Source organism: Petromyzon marinus, chromosome 84 (genome assembly GCF_048934315.1).
Source record: "Petromyzon marinus isolate PM22_M1 ecotype Great Lakes invasive population chromosome 84, UKy_Petmar_22M1.pri1.0, whole genome shotgun sequence".
NCBI lineage: Eukaryota > Metazoa > Chordata > Hyperoartia > Petromyzontiformes > Petromyzontidae > Petromyzon > Petromyzon marinus.
Window position 1 is genome coordinate 3,548,441 of NC_133749.1, and position 21,439 is coordinate 3,569,879.

A 21,439-nucleotide genomic window follows, 5' to 3' on the forward strand; every position below is an offset into this window, starting at 1 on the left:
CTAGTGTGTCTCTAGTGTGTCTCTAGAGTGTCTCTAGCGTGTCTCTACCGTGTCTCTAGTGTGTCTCTAGTGTGTCTCTAGTGTGTCTCTAGAGTGTCTCTAGCGTGTCTCTACCGTGTCTCTAGAGTGTCTCTAGTGTGTCTCTAGTGTGTCTCTAGCGTGTCTCTAGTGTGTCTCTAGCGTGTCTCTAGCGTGTCTCTAGTGTGTCTCTAGTGTGTCTCTAGCGTGTCTCTAGCGTGTCTCTAGTGTGTCTCTAGCGTGTCTCTAGTGTGTCTCTAGTGTGTCTCTAGCGTGTCTCTAGAGTGTCTCTAGCGTGTCTCTAGTGTGTCTCTAGCGTGTCTCTAGCGTGTCTCTAGTGTGTCTCTAGTGTGTCTCTAGCGTGTCTCTAGTGTGTCCCTAGTGTGTCTCTAGCGTGTCTCTAGAGTGTCTCTAGTGTGTCTCTAGCGTGTCTCTAGTGTGTCCTTAGCGTGTCTCTAGTGTGTCTCTAGCGTGTCTCTAGTGTGTCCTTAGCGTGTCTCTAGTGTGTCTCTAGCGTGTCTCTAGCGTGTCTCTAGTGTGTCTCTAGTGTGTCTCTAGTGTGTCACTAGTGTGTCTCTAGTGTGTCTCTAGCGTGTCTCTAGTGTGTCCCTAGCGTGTCTCTAGTGTGTCCTTAGCGTGTCTCTAGTGTGTCTCTAGTGTGTCACTAGTGTGTCTCTAGCGTGTCTCTAGTGTGTCCTTAGCGTGTCTCTAGTGTGTCTCTAGTGTGTCTCTAGAGTGTCTCTAGCGTGTCTCTAGCGTGTCTCTAGTGTGTCTCTAGTGTGTCTCTAGTGTGTCTCTAGTGTGTCTCTAGTGTGTCTCTAGCGTGTCTCTAGTGTGTCTCTAGTGTGTCTCTAGCGTGTCTCTAGTGTGTCTCTAGAGTGTCTCTAGTGTGTCTCTAGTGTGTCTCTAGCGTGTCTCTAGAGTGTCTCTAGTGTGTCTCTAGCGTGTCTCTAGTGTGTCTCTAGTGTGTCTCTAGAGTGTCTCTAGTGTGTCGCTAGCGTGTCACTAGAGTGTCTCTAGCGTGTCTCTAGTTTGTCTCTAGTGTGTCTCTAGTGTGTCTCTAGTGTGTCTCTAGTGTGTCTCTAGTTTGTCTCTAGTGTGTCTCTAGTGTGTCTCTAGAGTGTCGCTAGTGTGTCTCTAGCGTGTCTCTAGTGTGTCTCTCGTGTGTCTCTAGCGTGTCTCTAGTGTGTCTCTAGTGTGTCTCTAGCGTGTCTCTAGCGTGTCTCTAGCGTGTCTCTAGTGTGTCTCTAGTGTGTCTCTAGCGTGTCTCTAGTGTGTCTCTAGCGTGTCACTAGAGTGTCTCTAGCGTGTCTCTAGTTTGTCTCTAGTGTGTCTCTAGAGTGTCTCTAGCGTGTCACTAGTGTGTCTCTAGAGTGTCTCTAGTATGTCTCTAGCGTGTCTCTAGTATGTCTCTAGTGTGTCTCTAGCGTGTCTCTAGTGTGTCTCTAGCGTGTCTCTAGTGTGTCTCTAGCGTGTCTCTAGCGTGTCTCTAGTGTGTCTCTAGCGTGTCCCTAGCGTGTCGCTAGCGTGTCACTAGCGTGTCTCTAGAGTGTCTCTAGCGTGTCTCTAGTGTGTCTCTAGTGTGTCTCTAGTGTGTCTCTAGTGTGTCTCTAGTGTGTCTCTAGAGTGTCTCTAGAGTGTCTCTAGTGTGTCTCTAGTGTGTCTCTAGTGTGTCTCTAGTGTGTCTCTAGAGTGTCTCTAGAGTGTCTCTAGTGTGTCTCTAGTGTGTCCCTAGAGTGTCTCTAGTGTGTCTCTAGTGTGTCTCTAGAGTGTCTCTAGTGTGTCTCTAGAGTGTCTCTAGTGTGTCCTTAGAATGTCTCTAGCGTGTCTCTAGCGTGTCTCAAGTGTGTCTCTAGTGTGTCACTAGTGTGTCTCTAGTGTGTCTCTAGCGTGTCTCTAGCGTGTCTCTAGTGTGTCTCTAGCGTGTCTCTAGTGTGTCTCTAGCGTGTCTCTAGAGTGTCTCTAGCGTGTCTCTAGTGTGTCTCTAGTGTGTCTCTAGTGTGTCTCTAGCGTGTCTCTAGTGTGTCTCTAGCGTGTCCCTAGAGTGTCTCTAGTGTGTCTCTAGTGTGTCTCTAGCGTGTCTCTAACGTGTCTCTACCGTGTCTCTAGTGTGTCTCTAGCGTGTCTCTAGCATGTCTCTAGTTTGTCTCTAGTGTGTCTCTAGTGTGTCTCTAGTGTGTCTCTAGTGTGTCTCTAGTGTGTCTCTAGCGTGTCTCTAGTGTGTCTCTAGTGTGTCTCTAGTGTGTCTCTAGCGTGTCTCTAGTGTGTCTCTAGCGTGTCTCTAGAGTGTCTCTAGAGTGTCTCTTGTGTGTCTCTAGTGTGTCTCTAGTGTGTCTCTAGCGTGTCTCTAGCGTGTCTCTAGTGTGTCTCTAGTGTGTCTCTTGTGTGTCTCTAGTGTGTCTCTAGCGTGTCTCTAGCGTGTCTCTAGTGTGTCTCTAGTGTGTCTCTAGTGTGTCTCTAGTGTGTCTCTAGTGTGTCTCTAGCGTGTCTCTAGTGTGTCTCTAGCGTGTCTCTAGCGTGTCTCTAGTGTGTCTCTAGCGTGTCTCTAGCGTGTCTCTAGTGTGTCTCTAGAGTGTCTCTAGTGTGTCTCTAGCGTGTCTCTAGAGTGTCTCTAGTGTGTCTCTAGCGTGTCTCTAGCGTCTCTAGAGTGTCTCTAGTGTGTCTCTAGTGTGTCTCTAGTGTGTCTCTAGTGTGTCTCTAGTGTGTCTCTAGTGTGTCTCTAGAGTGTCTCTAGTGTGTCTCTAGTGTGTCTCTAGTGTGTCTCTAGCGTGTCTCTAGTGTGTCTCTAGTGTGTCTCTAGTGTGTCTCTAGTGTGTCTCTAGCGTGTCTCTAGTGTGTCTCTAGTGTGTCTCTAGTGTGTCTCTAGTGTGTCTCTAGCGTGTCTCTAGCGTGTCTCTAGTGTGTCTCTAGCGTGTCTCTAGCGTGTCTCTAGCGTGTCTCTAGTGTGTCTCTAGCGTGTCTCTAGTGTGTCTCTAGCGTGTCTCTAGCGTGTCTCTAGTGTGTCTCTAGCGTGTCTCTAGTGTGTCTCTAGAGTGTCTCTAGCGTGTCTCTAGCGTGTCTCTAGTGTGTCTCTACTGTGTCTCTAGCGTGTCTCTAGTGTGTCTCTAGTGTGTCTCTAGCGTGTCTCTAGTGTGTCTCTAGCGTGTCTCTAGTGTGTCTCTAGTGTGTCTCTAGTGTGTCTCTAGTGTGTCTCTAGCGTGTCTCTAGTGTGTCTCTAGCGTGTCTCTAGTGTCGCTAGCGTGTCTCTAGTGTTTCTCTAGTGTGTCTCTAGCGTGTCTCTAGTATGTCTCTAGAGTGTCTCTAGCGTGTCTCTAGTGTGTCTCTAGTGTGTCTCTAGCGTGTCTCTAGTGTGTCTCTAGTGTGTCTCTAGCGTGTCTCTAGAGTGTCTCTAGCGTGTCTCTAGCGTGTCTCTAGTGTGTCTCTAGTGTGTCTCTAGAGTGTCTCTAGTGTGTCTCTACTGTGTCTCTAGAGTGTCTCTAGAGTGTCTCTAGTGTGTCTCTAGTGTGTCACTAGAGTGTCTCTAGCGTGTCTCTAGCGTGTCTCTAGAGTGTCTCTAGTGTGTCTCTAGCGTGTCTCTAGAGTGTCTCTAGAGTGTCTCTAGCGTGTCTCTAGTGTGTCTCTAGTGTGTCTCTAGTGTGTCTCTAGTGTGTCTCTAGTGTGTCTCTAGTGTGTCTCTAGTGTGTCTCTAGTGTGTCTCTAGTGTGTCTCTAGCGTGTCTCTAGTGTGTCTCTAGTGTGTCTCTAGTATGTCTCTAGTGTGTCTCTAGTGTGTCTCTAGTGTGTCTCTAGTGTGTCTCTAGTGTGTCTCTAGTGTGTCTCTAGTGTGTCTCTAGCGTGTCTCTAGTGTGTCTCTAGTGTGTCTCTAGTGTGTCTCTACTGTGTCTCTAGTGTGTCTCTAGAGTGTCTCTAGTGTGTCTCTAGAGTGTCTCTAGAGTGTCTCTAGTGTGTCTCTAGTGTGTCTCTAGCGTGTCTCTAGTGTGTCTCTAGCGTGTCTCTAGTGTGTCTCTAGCGTGTCTCTAGTGTGTCTCTAGTGTGTCTCTAGTGTGTCTCTAGTGTGTCTCTAGCGTGTCTCTCGTGTGTCTCTAGCGTGTCTCTAGCGTGTCTCTAGTGTGTCTCTAGTGTGTCTCTAGCGTGTCTCTAGTGTGTCTCTAGAGTGTCTCTAGTGTGTCTCTAGCGTGTCTCTAGCGTGTCTCTAGCGTGTCTCTAGTGTGTCTCTAGTGTCTCTAGCGTGTCTCTAGTGTGTCTCTAGAGTGTCTCTAGCGTGTCTCTAGTGTGTCTCTAGTGTGTCTCTAGCGTGTCTCTAGCGTGTCTCTAGTGTGTCTCTAGTGTGTCTCTAGCGTGTCTCTAGTGTGTCTCTAGCGTGTCTCTAGTGTGTCTCTAGTGTGTCTCTAGCGTGTCTCTAGCGTGTCTCTAGTGTGTCTCTAGTGTGTCTCTAGAGTGTCTCTAGAGTGTCTCTAGTGTGTCTCTAGAGTGTCTCTAGCGTGTCACTAGAGTGTCTCTAGCGTGTCTCTAGTGTGTCTCTAGTGTGTCTCTAGTGTGTCTCTAGTGTGTCTCTAGCGTGTCTCTAGTGTGTCTCTAGTGTGTCTCTAGAGTGTCTCTAGCGTGTCTCTAGCGTGTCTCTAGTGTGTCTCTAGTGTGTCTCTAGTGTGTCTCTAGTGTGTCTCTAGCGTGTCTCTAGTGTGTCTCTAGTGTGTCTCTAGTGTGTCTCTAGTGTGTCTCTAGCGTGTCTCTAGCGTGTCTCTAGTGTGTCTCTAGTGTGTCTCTAGTGTGTCTCTAGTGTGTCTCTAGTGTGTCTCTAGAGTGTCTCTAGTGTGTCTCTAGCGTGTCTCTAGTGTGTCTCTAGAGTGTCTCTAGTGTGTCTCTACTGTGTCTCTAGCGTGTCTCTAGCGTGTCGCTGGCGTGTCTCTAGTGTGTCTCTACTGTGTCTCTAGTGTGTCTCTAGCGTGTCTCTAGTGTGTCTCTAGTGTGTCTCTAGCGTGTCTCTAGTGTGTCTCTAGTGTGTCTCTAGTGTGTCTCTAGCGTGTCTCTAGTGTGTCTCTAGAGTGTCTCTAGCGTGTCTCTAGAGTGTCTCTAGTGTGTCTCTAGTGTGTCTCTAGTGTGTCTCTAGTGTGTCTCTAGCGTGTCTCTAGCGTGTCTCTAGCGTGTCTCTAGTGTGTCTCTTGTGTGTCTCTAGAGTGTCTCTAGTGTGTCTCTAGTGTGTCTCTAGCGTGTCTCTAGTGTGTCCCTAGTGTGTCTCTAGTGTGTCTCTAGTGTGTCTCTAGTGTGTCTCTAGTGTGTCTCTAGAGTGTCTCTAGTGTGTCTCTAGTGTGTCTCTAGCGTGTCTCTAGTGTGTCTCTAGCGTGTCTCTAGCGTGTCTCTAGTGTGTCTCTAGTGTGTCTCTAGAGTGTCTCTAGTGTGTCTCTAGTGTGTCTCTAGTGTGTCTCTAGCGTGTCTCTAGCGTGTCTCTAGTGTGTCTCTAGTGTGTCTCTAGCGTGTCTCTAGTGTGTCTCTAGTGTGTCTCTAGAGTGTCTCTAGTGTGTCTCTAGCGTGTCTCTAGTGTGTCTAGCGTGTCGGTAGCATGCTGGTAGCGTGTCTCTAGTGTGTCTCTAGCGTGTCTCTAGTGTGTCTCTAGCGTGTCTCTAGTGTGTCTCTAGTGTGTCTCTAGAGTGTCTCTAGTGTGTCGCTAGTGTGTCTCTAGTGTGTCTCTAGCGTGTCTCTAGAGTGTCTCTAGCGTGTCTCTAGAGTGTCTCTAGTGTGTCTCTAGTGTGTCTCTAGAGTGTCTCTAGCGTGTCTCTAGTGTGTCTCTAGAGTGTCTCTAGCGTGTCTCTAGTGTGTCTCTAGCGTGTCGCTAGCGTGTCGCTAGTGTGTCTCTAGTGTGTCTCTAGTGTGTCTCTAGTGTGTCTCTAGTGTGTCTCTAGTGTGTCTCTAGCGTGTCTCTAGTGTGTCTCTAGCGTGTCTCTAGTGTGTCTCTAGTGTGTCTCTAGTGTGTCTCTAGTGTGTCTCTAGAGTGTCTCTAGCGTGTCTCTAGTGTGTCTCTAGAGTGTCTCTAGCGTGTCTCTAGCGTGTCTCTAGAGTGTCTCTAGTGTGTCTCTAGTGTGTCTCTAGTGTGTCTCTAGCGTGTCTCTAGCGTGTCTCTAGCGTGTCTCTAGCGTGTCTCTAGCGTGTCTCTAGTGTGTCTCTAGTGTGTCTCTAGTGTGTCTCTAGAGTGTCTCTAGCGTGTCACTAGCGTGTCTCTAGTGTGTCTCTAGTGTGTCACTAGTGTGTCTCTAGTGTGTCTCTAGCGTGTCACTAGTGTGTCTCTAGAGTGTCTCTAGTGTGTCTCTAGCGTGTCTCTAGTGTGTCTCTAGCGTGTCTCTTGTGTGTCTCTAGCGTGTCACTAGTGTGTCTCTAGTGTGTCTCTAGTGTGTCTCTATTGTGTCTCTAGCGTGTCTCTTGTGTGTCTCTAGAGTGTCTCTAGTGTGTCTCTAGCATGTCACTAGCGTGTCCCTAGCGTGTCTCTAGCGTGTCTCTAGCGTGTCTCTAGTGTGTCCCTAGCGTGTCACTAGTGTGTCTCTAGTGTGTCTCTAGTGTGTCTCTAGCGTGTCTCTAGTGTGTCTCTAGCGTGTCCCTACCATGTCTCTAGTGTGTCTCTAGCGTGTCTCTAGCGTGCCACTAGCGTGTCCCTAGCGTGTCTCTAGCGTGTCCTTAGCGTGTCCTTAGCGTGTCTCTAGAGTGTCCCTAGCGTGTCTCTAGCGTGTCACTAGAGTGTCTCTAGTGTGTCTCTAGTGTGTCTCTAGCGTGTCTCTAGCGTGTCTCTAGAGTGTCTCTAGTGTGTCTCTAGTGTGTCTCTAGTGTGTCTCTAGTGTGTCTCTATTGTGTCTCTAGTGTGTCTCTAGTGTGTCTCTAGTGTGTCTCTAGTGTGTCTCTAGTGTGTCTCTAGTGTGTCTCTAGTGTATCTCTAGCGTGTCTCTAGTGTGTCTCTAGTGTGTCTCTAGCGTGTCTCTAGCGTGTCTCTAGTGTGTCTCTAGCGTGTCTCTAGTGTGTCTCTAGCGTGTCTCTAGTGTGTCTCTAGTGTGTCTCTAGTGTGTCTCTAGTGTGTCTCTAGTGTGTCTCTAGTGTGTCTCTAGTGTGTCTCTAGTGTGTCTCTAGTGTGTCTCTAGCGTGTCTCTAGTGTGTCTCTAGAGTGTCTCTAGTGTGTCTCTAGTGTGTCTCTAGTGTGTCTCTAGTGTGTCTCTAGTGTGTCTCTGGTGTGTCTCTAGTGTGTCTCTAGTGTGTCTCTAGTGTGTCTCTAGAGTGTCTCTAGTGTGTCTCTAGTGTGTCTCTAGAGTGTCTCTAGTGTGTCTCTAGTGTGTCTCTAGCGTGTCTCTAGTGTGTCTCTAGTGTGTCTCTAGTGTGTCTCTAGCGTGTCTCTAGTGTGTCTCTAGTGTGTCTCTATAGTGTCTCTAGCGTGTCTCTAGAGTGTCTCTAGTGTGTCTCTAGTGTGTCTCTAGTGTGTCTCTAGAGTGTCTCTAGTGTGTCTCTAGTGTGTCTCTAGTGTGTCTCTAGCGTGTCTCTAGTGTGTCTCTAGTGTGTCTCTAGAGTGTCTCTAGAGTGTCTCTAGTGTGTCTCTAACGTGTCTCTAGTGTGTCTCTAGTGTGTCTCTACTGTGTCTCTAGCGTGTCTCTAGCGTGTCTCTAGCGTGTCTCTAGTGTGTCTCTAGAGTGTCTCTAGTGTGTCTCTAGTGTGTCTCTAGAGTGTCTCTAGAGTGTCTCTAGTGTGTCTCTAACGTGTCTCTAGTGTGTCTCTAGTGTGTCTCTAGTGTGTCTCTAGAGTGTCTCTAGTGTGTCTCTAGTGTGTCTCTAGTGTGTCTCTAGAGTGTCTCTAGTGTGTCTCTAGTGTGTCTCTAGCGTGTCTCTAGTGTGTCTCTAGTGTGTCTCTAGAGTGTCTCTAGAGTGTCTCTAGTGTGTCTCTAACGTGTCTCTAGTGTGTCTCTAGTGTGTCTCTACTGTGTCTCTAGCGTGTCTCTAGTGTGTCTCTAGCGTGTCTCTAGTGTGTCTCTAGAGTGTCTCTAGAGTGTCTCTAGCGTGTCTCTAGTGTGTCTCTAGAGTGTCTCTAGTGTGTCTCTAGTGTGTCTCTAGTGTGTCTCTAGCGTGTCTCTAGTGTGTCTCTAGTGTGTCTCTAGTGTGTCTCTAGCGTGTCTCTAGTGTGTCTCTAGTGTGTCTCTAGAGTGTCTCTAGTGTGTCTCTAGTGTGTCTCTAGTGTGTCTCTAGTGTGTCTTTAGCGTGTCTCTAGTGTGTCTCTAGTGTGTCTCTAGTGTGTCTCTAGTGTGTCTCTAGAGTGTCTCTAGTGTGTCTCTAGCGTGTCTCTAGCGTGTCTCTAGTGTGTCTCTAGAGTGTCTCTAGCGTGTCGCTAGCGTGTCTCTAGTGTGTCTCTAGTGTGTCTCTAGTGTGTCTCTAGTGTGTCTCTAGCGTGTCTCTAGCGTGTCTCTAGTGTGTCTCTAGCGTGTCTCTAGTGTGTCTCTAGCGTGTCTCTAGAGTGTCTCTAGAGTGTCTCTAGCGTGTCTCTAGAGTGTCTCTAGTGTGTCTCTAGTGTGTCTCTAGTGTGTCTCTAGAGTGTCTCTAGCGTGTCTCTAGTGTGTCTCTAGTGTGTCTCTAGTGTGTCTCTAGTGTGTCTCTAGCGTGTCACTAGAGTGTCTCTAGAGTGTCTCTAGTGTGTCTCTAGTGTGTCTCTAGTGTGTCTCTAGAGTGTCTCTAGCGTGTCTCTAGTGTGTCTCTAGAGTGTCTCTAGTGTGTCTCTAGTGTGTCTCTAGTGTGTCTCTAGCGTGTCTCTAGTGTGTCTCTAGTGTGTCTCTAGTGTGTCTCTAGCGTGTCTCTAGTGTGTGTCTAGTGTGTCCCTAGAGTGTCTCTAGCGTGTCTCTAGCGTGTCTCTAGTGTGTCTCTAGTGTGTCTCTAGCGTGTCTCTAGAGTGTCTCTAGCGTGTCGCTAGCGTGTCTCTAGTGTGTCTAGTGTGTCCCTAGAGTGTCTCTAGCGTGTCTCTAGTGTGTCTCTAGCGTGTCTCTAGCGTGTCTCTAGTGTGTCTCTAGTGTGTCTCTAGAGTGTCTCTAGTGTGTCTCTAGTGTGTCTCTAGTGTGTCTCTAGTGTGTCTCTAGAGTGTCTCTAGTGTGTCTCTAGTGTGTCTCTAGTGTGTCTCTAGCGTGTCTCTAGCGTGTCACTAGTGTGTCTCTAGTGTGTCTCTAGAGTGTCTCTAGTGTGTCTCTAGTGTGTCTCTAGTGTGTCTCTAGCGTGTCACTAGTGTGTCTCTAGCGTGTCTCTAGTATGTCTCTAGTGTGTCTCTAGCGTGTCTCTAGTGTGTCTCTAGCGTGTCACTAGTGTGTCTCTAGCATGTCACTAGCGTGTCCCTAGCGTGTCTCTAGCGTGTCTCTAGCGTGTCTCTAGTGTGTCCCTAGCGTGTCACTAGTGTGTCTCTAGTGTGTCTCTAGTGTGTCTCTAGTGTGTCTCTAGCGTGTCTCTAGTGTGTCTCTAGTGTGTCTCTAGTGTGTCTCTAGCGTGTCTCTAGTGTGTCTCTAGTGTGTCTCTAGCGTGTCTCTAGTGTGTCTCTAGCGTGTCACTAGAGTGTCTCTAGCGTGTCTCTAGTGTGTCTCTAGTGTGTCACTAGAGTGTCTCTAGCGTGTCTCTAGTGTGTCTCTAGTGTGTCTCTAGAGTGTCTCTAGCGTGTCACTAGTGTGTCTCTAGCGTGTCTCTAGTATGTCTCTAGTGTGTCTCTAGCGTGTCTCTAGTGTGTCTCTAGCGTGTCACTAGTGTGTCTCTAGCATGTCACTAGCGTGTCCCTAGCGTGTCTCTAGCGTGTCTCTAGCGTGTCTCTAGTGTGTCTCTAGCGTGTCTCTAGTGTGTCTCTAGTGTGTCTCTAGCATGTCACTAGCGTGTCCCTAGCGTGTCTCTAGCGTGTCTCTAGCGTGTCTCTAGTGTGTCTCTAGTGTGTCTCTAGTGTGTCTCTAGCGTGTCTCTAGTGTGTCTCTAGCGTGTCCCTACCATGTCTCTAGTGTGTCTCTAGCGTGTCTATAGCGTGTCACTAGCGTGTCCCTAGCGTGTCTCTAGCGTGTCCTTAGCGTGTCCTTAGCGTGTCTCTAGAGTGTCCCTAGCGTGTCTCTAGTGTGTCTCTAGTGTGTCTCTAGCGTGTCTCTAGCGTGTCTCTAGTGTGTCTCTAGCGTGTCTCTAGCGTGTCTCTAGTGTGCCTCTAGTGTGTCTCTAGCGTGTCTCTAGTGTGTCTCTAGTGTGTCTCTAGCGTGTCTCTAGTGTGTCTCTAGTGTGTCTCTAGCGTGTCTCTAGTGTGTCCTTAGCGTGTCTCTAGCGTGTCTCTAGCGTGTCCCTAGCGTGTCTCTAGTGTGTCTCTAGTGTGTCCTTAGCGTGTCTCTAGCGTGTCTCTAGCGTGTCTCTAGTGTGTCTCTAGCGTGTCTCTAGTGTGTCTCTAGCGTGTCTCTAGCGTGTCTCTAGTGTGTCTCTACCTTGTCTCTAGTGTGTCTCTAGTGTGTCTCTAGTGTGTCTCTAGAGTGTCTCTAGTGTGTCTCTAGTGTGTCTCTAGCGTGTCTCTAGTGTGTCTCTAGTGTGTCTCTACCTTGTCTCTAGTGTGTCTCTAGTGTGTCTCTAGTGTGTCTCTAGAGTGTCTCTAGCTTGTGCCTGGCATGTCGCTAGCGTGTCGCTAGCGTGTCCCTAGCGTGTCTCTAGAGTGTCTCTAGCGTGTCCTTAGCGTGTCACTAGCGTGTCTCTAGAGTGTCTCTAGAGTGTCTCTAGTGTGTCTCTAGAGTGTCTCTAGCGTGTCTCTAGTGTGTCTCTAGTGTGTCTCTAGTGTGTCTCTAGCGTGTCTCTAGCGTGTCTCTAGTGTGTCTCTAGTGTGTCTCTAGCGTGTCTCTAGTGTGTCTCTAGCTTGTGCCTGGCATGTCGCTAGCGTGTCGCTAGCGTGTCTCTAGCATGTCTCTAGCGTGTCCATAGCGTGTCGCTAGCATGTCGCTAGCGTGTTCCTAGCGTGTCCCGAGGGTGTCTCTAGCGTATCCGTAGCGTGTCGCTAGCATGTCTCTAACGTGTCCCTAGCGTGTCCCTAGCGTGTCGCTAGCGTGTCGCTAGCGTGTCCTTAGCGTGTCGCTGGCGTGTTGCTTGCGTCTCCCTAGTGTGTCTCTAACGTGTCCCTAGCGTGTCTCTAGTGTGTCTCTAGTGTGTCTCTAACGTGTCCCTAGCGTGTCTCTAGTGTGTCTCTAGTGTGTCTCTAACGTGTCCCTAGCGTGTCTCTAGTGTGTCTCTAGTGTGTCTCTAGTGTGTCTCTAGCGTGTCCCTAGAGTGTCCCTAGCATGTCCCTAGCGTGTCCCTAGCATGTCGTTAGCGTGTCACTACCGTGTCCCTAGCGTGTCTCTAGCATGTCGCTAGCGTGTCTCTAGAGTGTCTCTAGCGTGTCTCTAGCGTATCCATAGTGTGTCTCTAGCGTGTCCCTAGCATGTCGCTAGCGTGTCCCTACCGTCTCCCTAGCATGTCTCTAGCGTGTCTCTAGAGTGTCCTTAGCGTGTCTCTAGCATGTCGCTAGCATGTCTCTAGCGTGTCCTTAGCGTGTCCTTAGCGTGTCTCTAGCATGTCGCTAGCGTGTCCTTAGTGTGTCTCTAGTGTGTCTCTAGTGTGTCTCTAGCGTGTCTCTAGAGTGTCCTTAGAATGTCCCTAGCGTGTCGCTAGCGTGTCTCTAGCATGTCTCTAGCGTGTCTCTAGAGTGTCCTTAGCGTGTCTCTAGCATGTCCCTAGCGTGTCTCTAGCGTGTCCTTAGCGTGTCCTTAGCGTGTCTCTAGCATGTCGCTAGCGTGTCCTTAGTGTGTCTCTAGAGTGTCTCTAGCGTGTCTCTAGAGTGTCCTTAGAATGTCCCTAGCGTGTCGCTAGCGTGTCCCTACCGTCTCCCTAGCATGTCTCTAGCGTGTCTCTAGAGTGTCCCTAGCGTGTCCTTAGCGTGTCTCTAGCGTGTCTCTAGTGTGTCTCTAGCATGTCTCTAGCGTGTCTCTAGAGTGTCCCTAGCGTGTCCCTACCGTCTCCCTAGCATGTCTCTAGTGTGTCTCTAGCGTGTCTCTAGAGTGTCCCTAGCGTGTCCTTAGCGTGTCTCTAGCGTGTCCTTAGCGTGTCCCTAGCGTGTCCCTAGCGTGTCCTTAGCGTGTCCTTAGCGTGTCCTTAGCGTGTCCTTAGCGTGTCTCTAGCGTGTCCTTAGCGTGTCCCTAGCGTGTCCCTAGCGTGTCCTTAGCGTGTCCTTAGCGTGTCCTTAGCGTGTCCTTAGCGTGTCCTTAGCGTGTCCTTAGCGTGTCCTTAGCATGTCCCTAGCGTGTCTCTAGCGTGTCTCTAGCGTGTCCCTACCGTCTCCCTAGCATGTCTCTAGCGTGTCTCTACCGTCTCCCTACCGTGTCCTTAGCGTGTCCCTAGCGTGTCTCTACCGTCTCCCTACCGTGTCCTTAGCGTGTCCTTAGCGTGTCCTTAGCGTGTCCTTAGCGTGTCGCTAGCGTGTCCTTAGCGTGTCCTTAGCGTGTCCCACCCCCCCGCCTCACCGAGGCCCTCACGCTGCTGGGCCGTCCTCTCCGTGCCAGCGGCCCGCGGTTGCCGTGGGCGTCGGTCTCCGTCTCCGGCAGGGAGAAGTTGGTCGCCACGACGACGGGGGAGAAGGCGTCGTCAACGCACAGCTGGACCGGTGTGGGGGGCGGGGGGGGGGGGGGGTGACAAGAGAGGGCGGGGCAAGGGGCGGGGCAAGGGGCGGGGCAAGGGTGAGGGGCGAGGGTGAGGGTGAGGGCGGGGCAAGGGGCGGGGAGCGCGGCGAGGGGAGGGGGGCGACAGAGAGGGCGGGGCAAGGGGCGGGGCGAGGGTGAGGGCGGGGCAAGGGGCGGGGAGCGCGGCGAGGGGAGGGGGGCGACAGAGAGGGCGGGGCAAGGGGCGGGGCGAGGGTGAGGGCGGGGCGAAGGTGAGGGCGGGGCAAGGGGCGGGGAGCAGGGCGAGGGGAGTGGGGCGACAGAGAGGGCGGGGCAAGGGGCGGGGGGCGGAGCGAGGGGGGCGGGGCAAGGGTGAAGGCGGGGCAAGGGGTGGGGGGTGGGGCAAGGGGGCGGGGCGACGGGGAGGGCGGGGCGAGGGGGCGGGGAGCGGGGCGAGGGGGGGGCGGGGCGATGGAGAGGGCGGGGCAAGGGGCGGGGGGCGGGGCAAGGGGAGGCGACAGAGGGGACGGGGCGGGGCGACGGGGTTGCCAAGGCAACCGCCGGCTTCATCGGTTATGGTCGTCGTCGTCATAGCGACAGTCTCTCATTCTCAATCCATCTCCCTCCTCCTCCATCTCCCTCCATCTCCCTCCACCATCTCCCTCCACCACCTCCATCTCTCTCCATCTCCCTCCACCATCTCCCTCCATCTCCCTCCACCATCTCCCTCCACCATCTCCCTCCATCTCCCTCCATCTCCCTCCACCTCCACCATCTCCCTCCATCTCCCTCCACCACCTCCATCTCCCTCCACCATCTCCCTCCATCTCCCCCATCTCCCTCCACCATCTCCCTCCACCATCTCCCTCCATTTCCCTCCATCTCCCTCCACCACCTCCATCTCCCTCCACCACCTCCCTCCACCATCTCCCTCCATCTCCCCTCCATCTCCCACCATCTCCCTCCACCACCTCCCTCCACCACCTCCCTCCCCCTCCACTATCTCCCTCCTCCATCTCCCTCCATCTCCCTCCACCATCTCCCTCCACCATCTCCCTCCACCACCTCCCTCCTCCACCACGTCCCTCCATCTCCCTCCACCACCTCCATTTCCCTCCACCATCTCCCTCCACCACCTCCATCTCCCTCCATCTCCCTCCATCTCCCTTCACCTCCACCACCTCCCTCCACCGTCTCCCTCCATCTCCCTCCACCACCTCCCTCCCCCTCTACCACGTCCCTCCCCCTCCACCATCTCCCTCCACCACCTCCCTCCTCTACCACGTCCCTCCATCTCCCTCCACCTCCACCACCACGTCCTCCCTCCACCATCTCCCTCCACCACCTCCATCTCCCTCCACCACCTCGTCCTCCCTCCACCACCTCCACCACCTCCTCCACCACGTCCTCCCTCCACCATCTCCCTCCACCACCTCCCTCCCCCTCCACCACGTCCCTCCACCACCTCCATCTCCCTCCACCACCTCCCTCCTCTACCACGTCCCTCCATGTCCCTCCATCTCCCTCCACCTCCACCACCACGTCCTCCCTCCACCATCTCCCTTTACCACCTCCATCTCCCTCCACCATCTCCCTCCACCACCTCCCTCCTCTACCACGTCCCTCCACCACCACCATCTCCCTCCACCTCCACCACCACGTCCTCCCTCCACCATCTCCCTCCACCACCTCCACCACCTCCTCCACCACGTCCTCCCTCCACCACCTCCACCACCACCTCCACCACGTCCTCCCTCCACCACCACGTCCTCCCTCCACCATCTCCCTCCACCACCTCCTCCACCACGTCCTCCCTCCACCATCTCCCTCCACCTCCACCATCTCCCTCCACCACCTCCCTCCACCATCTCCCTCCACCACGTCCACCACCACGTCCTCCCTCCACCCACCGGCACGTGCAGGCTGTGCCTCACACAGGCGGCCCCGTCCACGCTCAGCCCGTACGAGTGAGCGACCCCCTGCAGCGAAGCCCTTGGTCTCTTCTTCCTCTCGGCGTCCACCACCAGGGAGTAGCGCACCACCACCGCAGCCGCAGCAGCCGCTGGCAGGGAGCGAGCGGGGGAATCAGGAGGTCCGTAAAGCTCTTCGACCGGGGAACGGCGCCGGGACGGGGGACACAGAACGTGGCACACGGACACACACAGAGACTCATAGAGACCCATAGAGAGACATAGAGAGACATAGAGACACATAGAGAGACATAGAGACACATAGAGACCCATAGAGACACACAGAGACACATAGAGACCCTTAGAGACACATAGAGAACCATAGAGAGACACATAGAGAGACATAGAGAGACTCATAGAGACACATAGAGAGACATAGAGACCCATAGAGACACATAGAGAACCATAGAGAGACTCATAGGGAGACATAGAGAGACTCATAGAGACACATAAAGAGACATAGAGACACACACAGAGACACATAGAGAGACATAGAGAACCATAGAGACCCATAGAGACACATAGAGACCCATAGAGAGACTCATAGAGACACATAGAGACCTATAGAGAGACTCATAGAGACCCATAGAGAGACATAGAGAGACATAGAGAACCATAGAGACCCATAGAGAGACTCATAGACAACCATAGAGACACATAGAGACTCATAGAGACCCATAGAGACACACAGAGAACCATAGAGAGACATAGAGAGACATAGAGAGACTCATAGAGAACCATAGAGAGACTCATAGAGACCCATAGAGAGACATAGAGATGCACAGAGACCCATAGAGACCCATAGAGACACATAGAGAACCATAGAGACCCATAGAGAGACATAGAAAGACTCATAGAGACCCATAGAGAGACTCATAGAGAACCATAGAGAGACTCATAGAGAGACATAGAGAGACATAGAGACACACAGAGACCCATAGAGAGACATAGAGACCCATAGAGACTCATAGAGAGACCATAGAGACACATAGAGAGACATAGAGACCCATAGAGAGACTCATAGAGAACCATAGAGACCCATAGAGACCCATAGAGAGACATAGAGACACATAGAGACACATAGAGACACATAGAGAGACTCATAGAGACACACAGAGAACCATAGAGACCCATAGAGACACACAGAGAACCATAGAGAGACATAGAGACCCATAGAGAGACTCATAGAGACCCATAGAGAGACATAGAGACCCATAGAGACCCATAGAGGCTCATAGATAGACTCATAGAGACCCATAGAGAGACTCATAGAGACCCATAGAGACCCATAGAGACACACAGAGACCCATAGAGACCCATAGAGACACACATAGACCCATAGAGACCCATAGAGACACACAGAGACACACAGATACCCATAGAGAGACATAGAGACTCATAGAGACACACAGAGAGACATAGAGACACACAGAGACCCATAGATAACCATAGAGAGACATAGAGACCCATAGAGACCGATAGAGACACATAGAGAGACATAGAGACACACAGAGACCCATAGATAACCATAGAGAGACATAGAGACCCATAGAGACCGATAGAGACACATAGAGAGACATAGAGACCCATAGAGACACACAGAGACGCATAGAGACTCATAGAGACCCATAGAGACACACAGAGACCCATAGAGACACACAGAGACCCATAGAGACCCATAGAGACACACAGAGACCCATAGAAAGACACACAGAGACCCATAGAGACACACAGAGACCCATAGAGACCCATAGAGACACACAGAGACACACAGATACCCATAGAGAGACATAGAGACTCATAGAGACACACAGAGACACATAGAGACTCATAGAGACCCATAGAGACACACAGACACACACATAGACTCACAGAGACTCATAGAGACTCATAGAGACCCATAGAGACCCATAGAGACCCACAGAGACCCATAGAGACCCATAGAGAGACACAGAGAGACCCATAGAGACCCATAGAGACACATAGAGACACATAGAGACACACAGAGACCCACAGAGACCCATAGAGAGACATACAGAGACCCATAGAGACCCATAGAGACACACAGAGACACACAGAGACACATAGAGACTCATAGAGACACATAGAGAGACTCATAGAGACCCATAGAGACCCATAGAGACACACAGAGACCCATAGAGACCCATAGAGACACACAGAGACCCATAGAGACCCATAGAGACACACAGAGACACACAGATACCCATAGAGAGACATAGAGACTCATAGAGACACAGAGAGACATAGAGACACACAGAGACCCATAGATAACCATAGAGAGACATAGAGACCCATAGAGACCGATAGAGACACATAGAGAGACATAGAGACCCATAGAGACACACAGAGACGCATAGAGACTCATAGAGACCCATAGAGACACACAGAGACCCATAGAGACACACAGAGACCCATAGAGACCCATAGAGACACACAGAGACCCATAGAGACACACAGAGACCCATAGAGACACACAGAGACCCATAGAGACCCATAGAGACACACAGAGACACAGATACCCATAGAGAGACATAGAGACTCATAGAGACACACAGAGACACATAGAGACTCATAGAGACCCATAGAGACACACAGACACACACATAGACTCACAGAGACTCATAGAGACTCATAGAGACCCATAGAGACCCATAGAGACCCACAGAGACCCATAGAGACCCATAGAGAGACACAGAGAGACCCATAGAGACCCATAGAGACACATAGAGACACATAGAGACACATAGAGACACACAGAGACCCATAGAGACCCATAGAGAGACACACAGAGACCCATAGAGACCCATAGAGACACACAGAGACACACAGAGACACATAGAGACTCATAGAGACACATAGAGACCCATAGAGACCCATAGAGAACCATACAGACACATAGAGACACACAGAGACACACACTCACAGAGACCCATACTCATAGAGACCCACACTCACAAGACCCATACTCACAGAGACCAATACTCATAGAGACCCATAGAGACCTATACTCATAGAGACCCACACTCACAGAGACCCACACTCATAGAGACCCATACTCACAGAGACCCACAGAGACCCACAGAGACCCACACCCACAGAGACCCACACTCATAGAGACCCACACAGACCCACAGAGACTCATAGAGACCCACACTCACAGAGACCCACAGAGACCCACAGAGACCCACACTCATAGAGACCCACACAGACCCACAGAGACCCATACTCATAGAGACCCACACTCACAGAGACCCACACCCACAGAGACCCACACTCACAGAGACCCACAGAGACCCACAGAGACTCATAGAGACCCATACTCATAGAGACCCATACTCATAGAGACCCATACTCATAGAGACCCATACTCATGTTGTGCCATGGTTGTTGTTGTGCCGTGCTGGTTGTTGTTGTTGTTGTGCCATGCTTGTTGTTGTTGTTGTTGTGCCATGGTTGTTGTTGTTGTTGTGCCATGGTTGTTGTTGTGCCATGGTTGTTGTTGTTGTGCCATGGTTGTTGTTGTTGTGCCATGCTTGTTGTTGTTGTGCCATGGTTGTTGTTGTGCCATGGTTGTTGTTGTTGTTGTTGTGCCATGGTTGTTGTTGTTATTGTTGTGCCATGGTTGTTGTTGTTGTGCCATGGTTGTTGTTGTTGTTGTGCCATGGTTGTTGTTGTGCCATGGTTGTTGTTGTTGTGCCATGGTTGTTGTTGTTGTTGTGCCATGGTTGTTGTTGTTGTTGTGCCATGCTTGTTGTTGTTGTTGTGCCATGGTTGTTGTTGTTGTTGTGCCATGGTTGTTGCTGTTGTTGTTGTGCCATGTTTGTTGTTGTTGTTGTGCCATGGTTGTTGTTGTTGTTGTGCCATGGTTGTTGTTGTTGTTGTGCCACGCCGGTTGTTGTTGTTGTTGTGCCATGTTTGTTGTTGTTGTTGTTGTGCCATGGTTGTTGTTGTTGTTGTGCCATGGTTGTTGTTGTTGTTGTGCCATGGTTGTTGTTGTTGTTGTGCCATGGTTGTTGTTGTTGTTGTGCCATGGTTGTTGTTGTTGTTGTTGTGCCACGCCGGTTGTTGTTGTTGTTGTCGGCCACCTGTGCCATCGCCCGCTGGCGAGGCTCTGGTGGCGTTGAAGCAGACGGCCACCACCACCACCCTGGTGTGGGATACATCGGTGGTGGTGGAGGAGGTGGAGGAGGAGGTGGAGGAGGTGGAGGAGGAGGTGGAGGAGGTGGAGGAGGTGGAGGTGCAGCTGATGTTGGAACGAGGGATGAGCCGAGGTCGGAAGGAGACGGAAACCTTCAGGTCCACTATCAAACGGGAGCTGTGTGGGGGGAGGGGTGGTGGGTGGGTGGGTGGGGGGAGATGTGGTGGGTGGGTGGGGGGAGATGTGGTGGGTGGGTGGGTGGGTGGGGGAGATGTGGTGGGTGGGTGGGGTGAGATGTGGTGGGTGGGTGGGGGAGATGTGGTGGGTGGGAGGAGATGTGGTGGGTGGGTGGGGGGAGATGTGGTGGGTGGGTGGGGGGAGATGTGGTGGGTGGGTGGGGGAGATGTGGTGGGTGGGTGAGATGTGGTGGGTGGGTGGGGGAGATGTGGTGGGGGGGGGGGAAAGATGAGAGAGAGAGAGGGGGGGAGGGGAAGGGTGGGTGGGTGGGGGGAGATGTGGTAGGTGGGGGGAGGGGGGAGATGTGGTGGGGGGGGGAGATGTGGTGGGCAGGGTGGGGAGATGGGAGAGAGGGGGAGGGGTAGGTGGGGGGAGGGGGGAGATGTGGTGGGGTGGAGAGAGGGGGAGGGGTGGGGGGAGGGAGGGTGATGATGATGAAATTCGGTTTCGGTTTCGGCAAAGTTTCGTCTTCGGTAGAAACCAGAAATTCAATTCCGGTTGGCCTCTAGTTGCCACGCCCTCGTTGCCAACGCCCCCGTTGTCAAGGTCCCCGTTGCCAATGCCGCCGTTGCCAACGCCCACCGTTGCCACGCCCCCTTTGTCAACGACTCCCGTTGCCACGCCCTGTTGCCAAGGACCCCGTTGCCACGCCCCCATTGCCAACGCCCCCGTTGCCAACGCCCCCGTTGCCAACGCCCCCGTTGCCAACGCCTCCGTTGCCACGCCCCTGTTGCCAAGGACCCCGTTGCCACGCCCCCGTTGCCAACGCCCCCGTTGCCAACGCCCCCGTTGCCAACGCCTCCGTTGCCAACGACTCCCGTTGCCACGCCCCCATTGCCAACGCCCCCGTTGCCAACGCCCCCGTTGCCACGCCCCCGTTGCCACGCCCCCTTTGCCAACGCCCCCGTTGCCAACGCCCCCGTTGCCAACGCCATCGTTGCCAACGCCCCCTTTGCCACGCCCCCTTTGCCAACGCCCCCGTTGCCAACGCCCCCGTTGCCACGCCCCTGTTGCCAAGGACCCCGTTGCCACGCCCCCGTTACCACGCCCCCGTTGCCAACGCCCCCTTTACCACGCTCCCTTTGCCACGCCCCCGTTGCCAACGCCGACGTTGCCAACGGCCACCGATGCCACGCCCCCGTTGCCAACGCCCCCGTTGCCAACGCCCCCGTTGCCACGCCCCCGTTGCCACGCCCCCTTTGCCACGCCCCCCGATGCCACGCCCCCGTTGCCGTGGCGACTCACCGCAGCAGGGTGGCGTGACCTCTCGACCCCACGGCGATGTCCGTCAGCAGGTCGCCGCTCAGGTCCAGGCGGCCGCTCACCGAGCGGCCGAACCAGCGCAGGACGGGTCCACCGACTCCGCTGACACGCGCTGGGGGTGGGGGGGTACCACGGGAACCATGGCAACCACAGCATCTCTCTCTCTCTCCCTCTCCATCTCTCTCTCTTCTCTCCATCTCTCCATCTCTCTCTCCATCTCTCTCCATATCTCTCTCTGTCCATCTCTCTCTCCATCTCTCTCTCTCCATCTCCATCTCCTCTGTCCCATCTCTCTCTCTCCACTCTTTCTTCCATCTCTCTCCATCCACTCTCTCCCATCTTCTCTCTCTCCTCCCTCACCTCTCCATCTCCCCCACTCTCTCTCCCATCCTCTCTCTCTCCACCTCTCCCTCCATCTCTCTCTCTCTCCCATCTCTCTCTCTCTCTCTCTCCATCTCTCCCCCATCTCTCCCCCTCATCTCTTCCCCCATCTCTCCCCCATCTCTCCCCCATCTCTCTCCCCATCTCTCTCCCATCTCCTCCCCCATCTCTCTCCCATCTCTCTCCCCATCTCTCTCCCCATCTCTCTCCCATCTCTCCCCCCATCTCTCCCCCCATCTCTCTCCCCATCTCTCCCCATCTCTCCCCCATCTCTCCCCCCATCTCTCTCCCCATCTCTCTCCCCATCTCTCCCCCATCTCTCTCCCCATCTCTCTCCCCATCTCTCTCCCCATCTCTCTTCCCATCTCTCTCCCCATCTCTCCCCAATCTCTCCCCTTCTCCCATCTCTCTCCCCATCTCTCCCCCATCTCTCTCCCCATCCTCTCTCTCTCTCCCATCTCTCTCCCCATCTCTCTCCCCATCTCTCTCCCCCATCTCTCTCCCCATCTCTCTCCCTTCTCTCCCCCATCTCTCCCCCATCTCTCTCCCATCTCTCCCCCATCTCTCTCCCATCTCTCCCCCCATCTCTCCCCCATCTCTCCTCCCCATCTCTCTCCCCATCTCTCCCCCATCTCTCTCCCCATCTCTCTCCCATCTCTCCCCCCATCTCTCCCCCATCTCTCTCCCCATCTCTCTCCCCCATCTCTCTCTCCCCATCTCCTCCCCATCTCTCCCCCATCTCTCCCCCATCTCTCCCCATCTCTCTCCCCATCTCTCTCCC

At 52.7% G+C, this 21,439-nt stretch overlaps 1 protein-coding gene across 1 annotated transcript in view; it reads right to left on the bottom strand.

Moving 5' to 3' along the window:
- The window catches only part of LOC116936888 (integrin alpha-L-like), a 179,319-nt gene that overhangs the window by 61,680 nt on the left and 96,200 nt on the right, over positions 1-21,439 (bottom strand). The window contains exons 13-16 of the mRNA XM_076057808.1: positions 20,260-20,463; positions 18,725-18,954; positions 14,559-14,710; positions 12,514-12,645 (exon numbers count right to left, since the gene is read on the bottom strand). Of these exons, the coding sequence (XP_075913923.1) occupies positions 12,514-12,645; positions 14,559-14,710; positions 18,725-18,954; positions 20,260-20,463 (718 nt within the window). The remainder of the gene's footprint in view (positions 1-12,513; positions 12,646-14,558; positions 14,711-18,724; positions 18,955-20,259; positions 20,464-21,439) is intronic.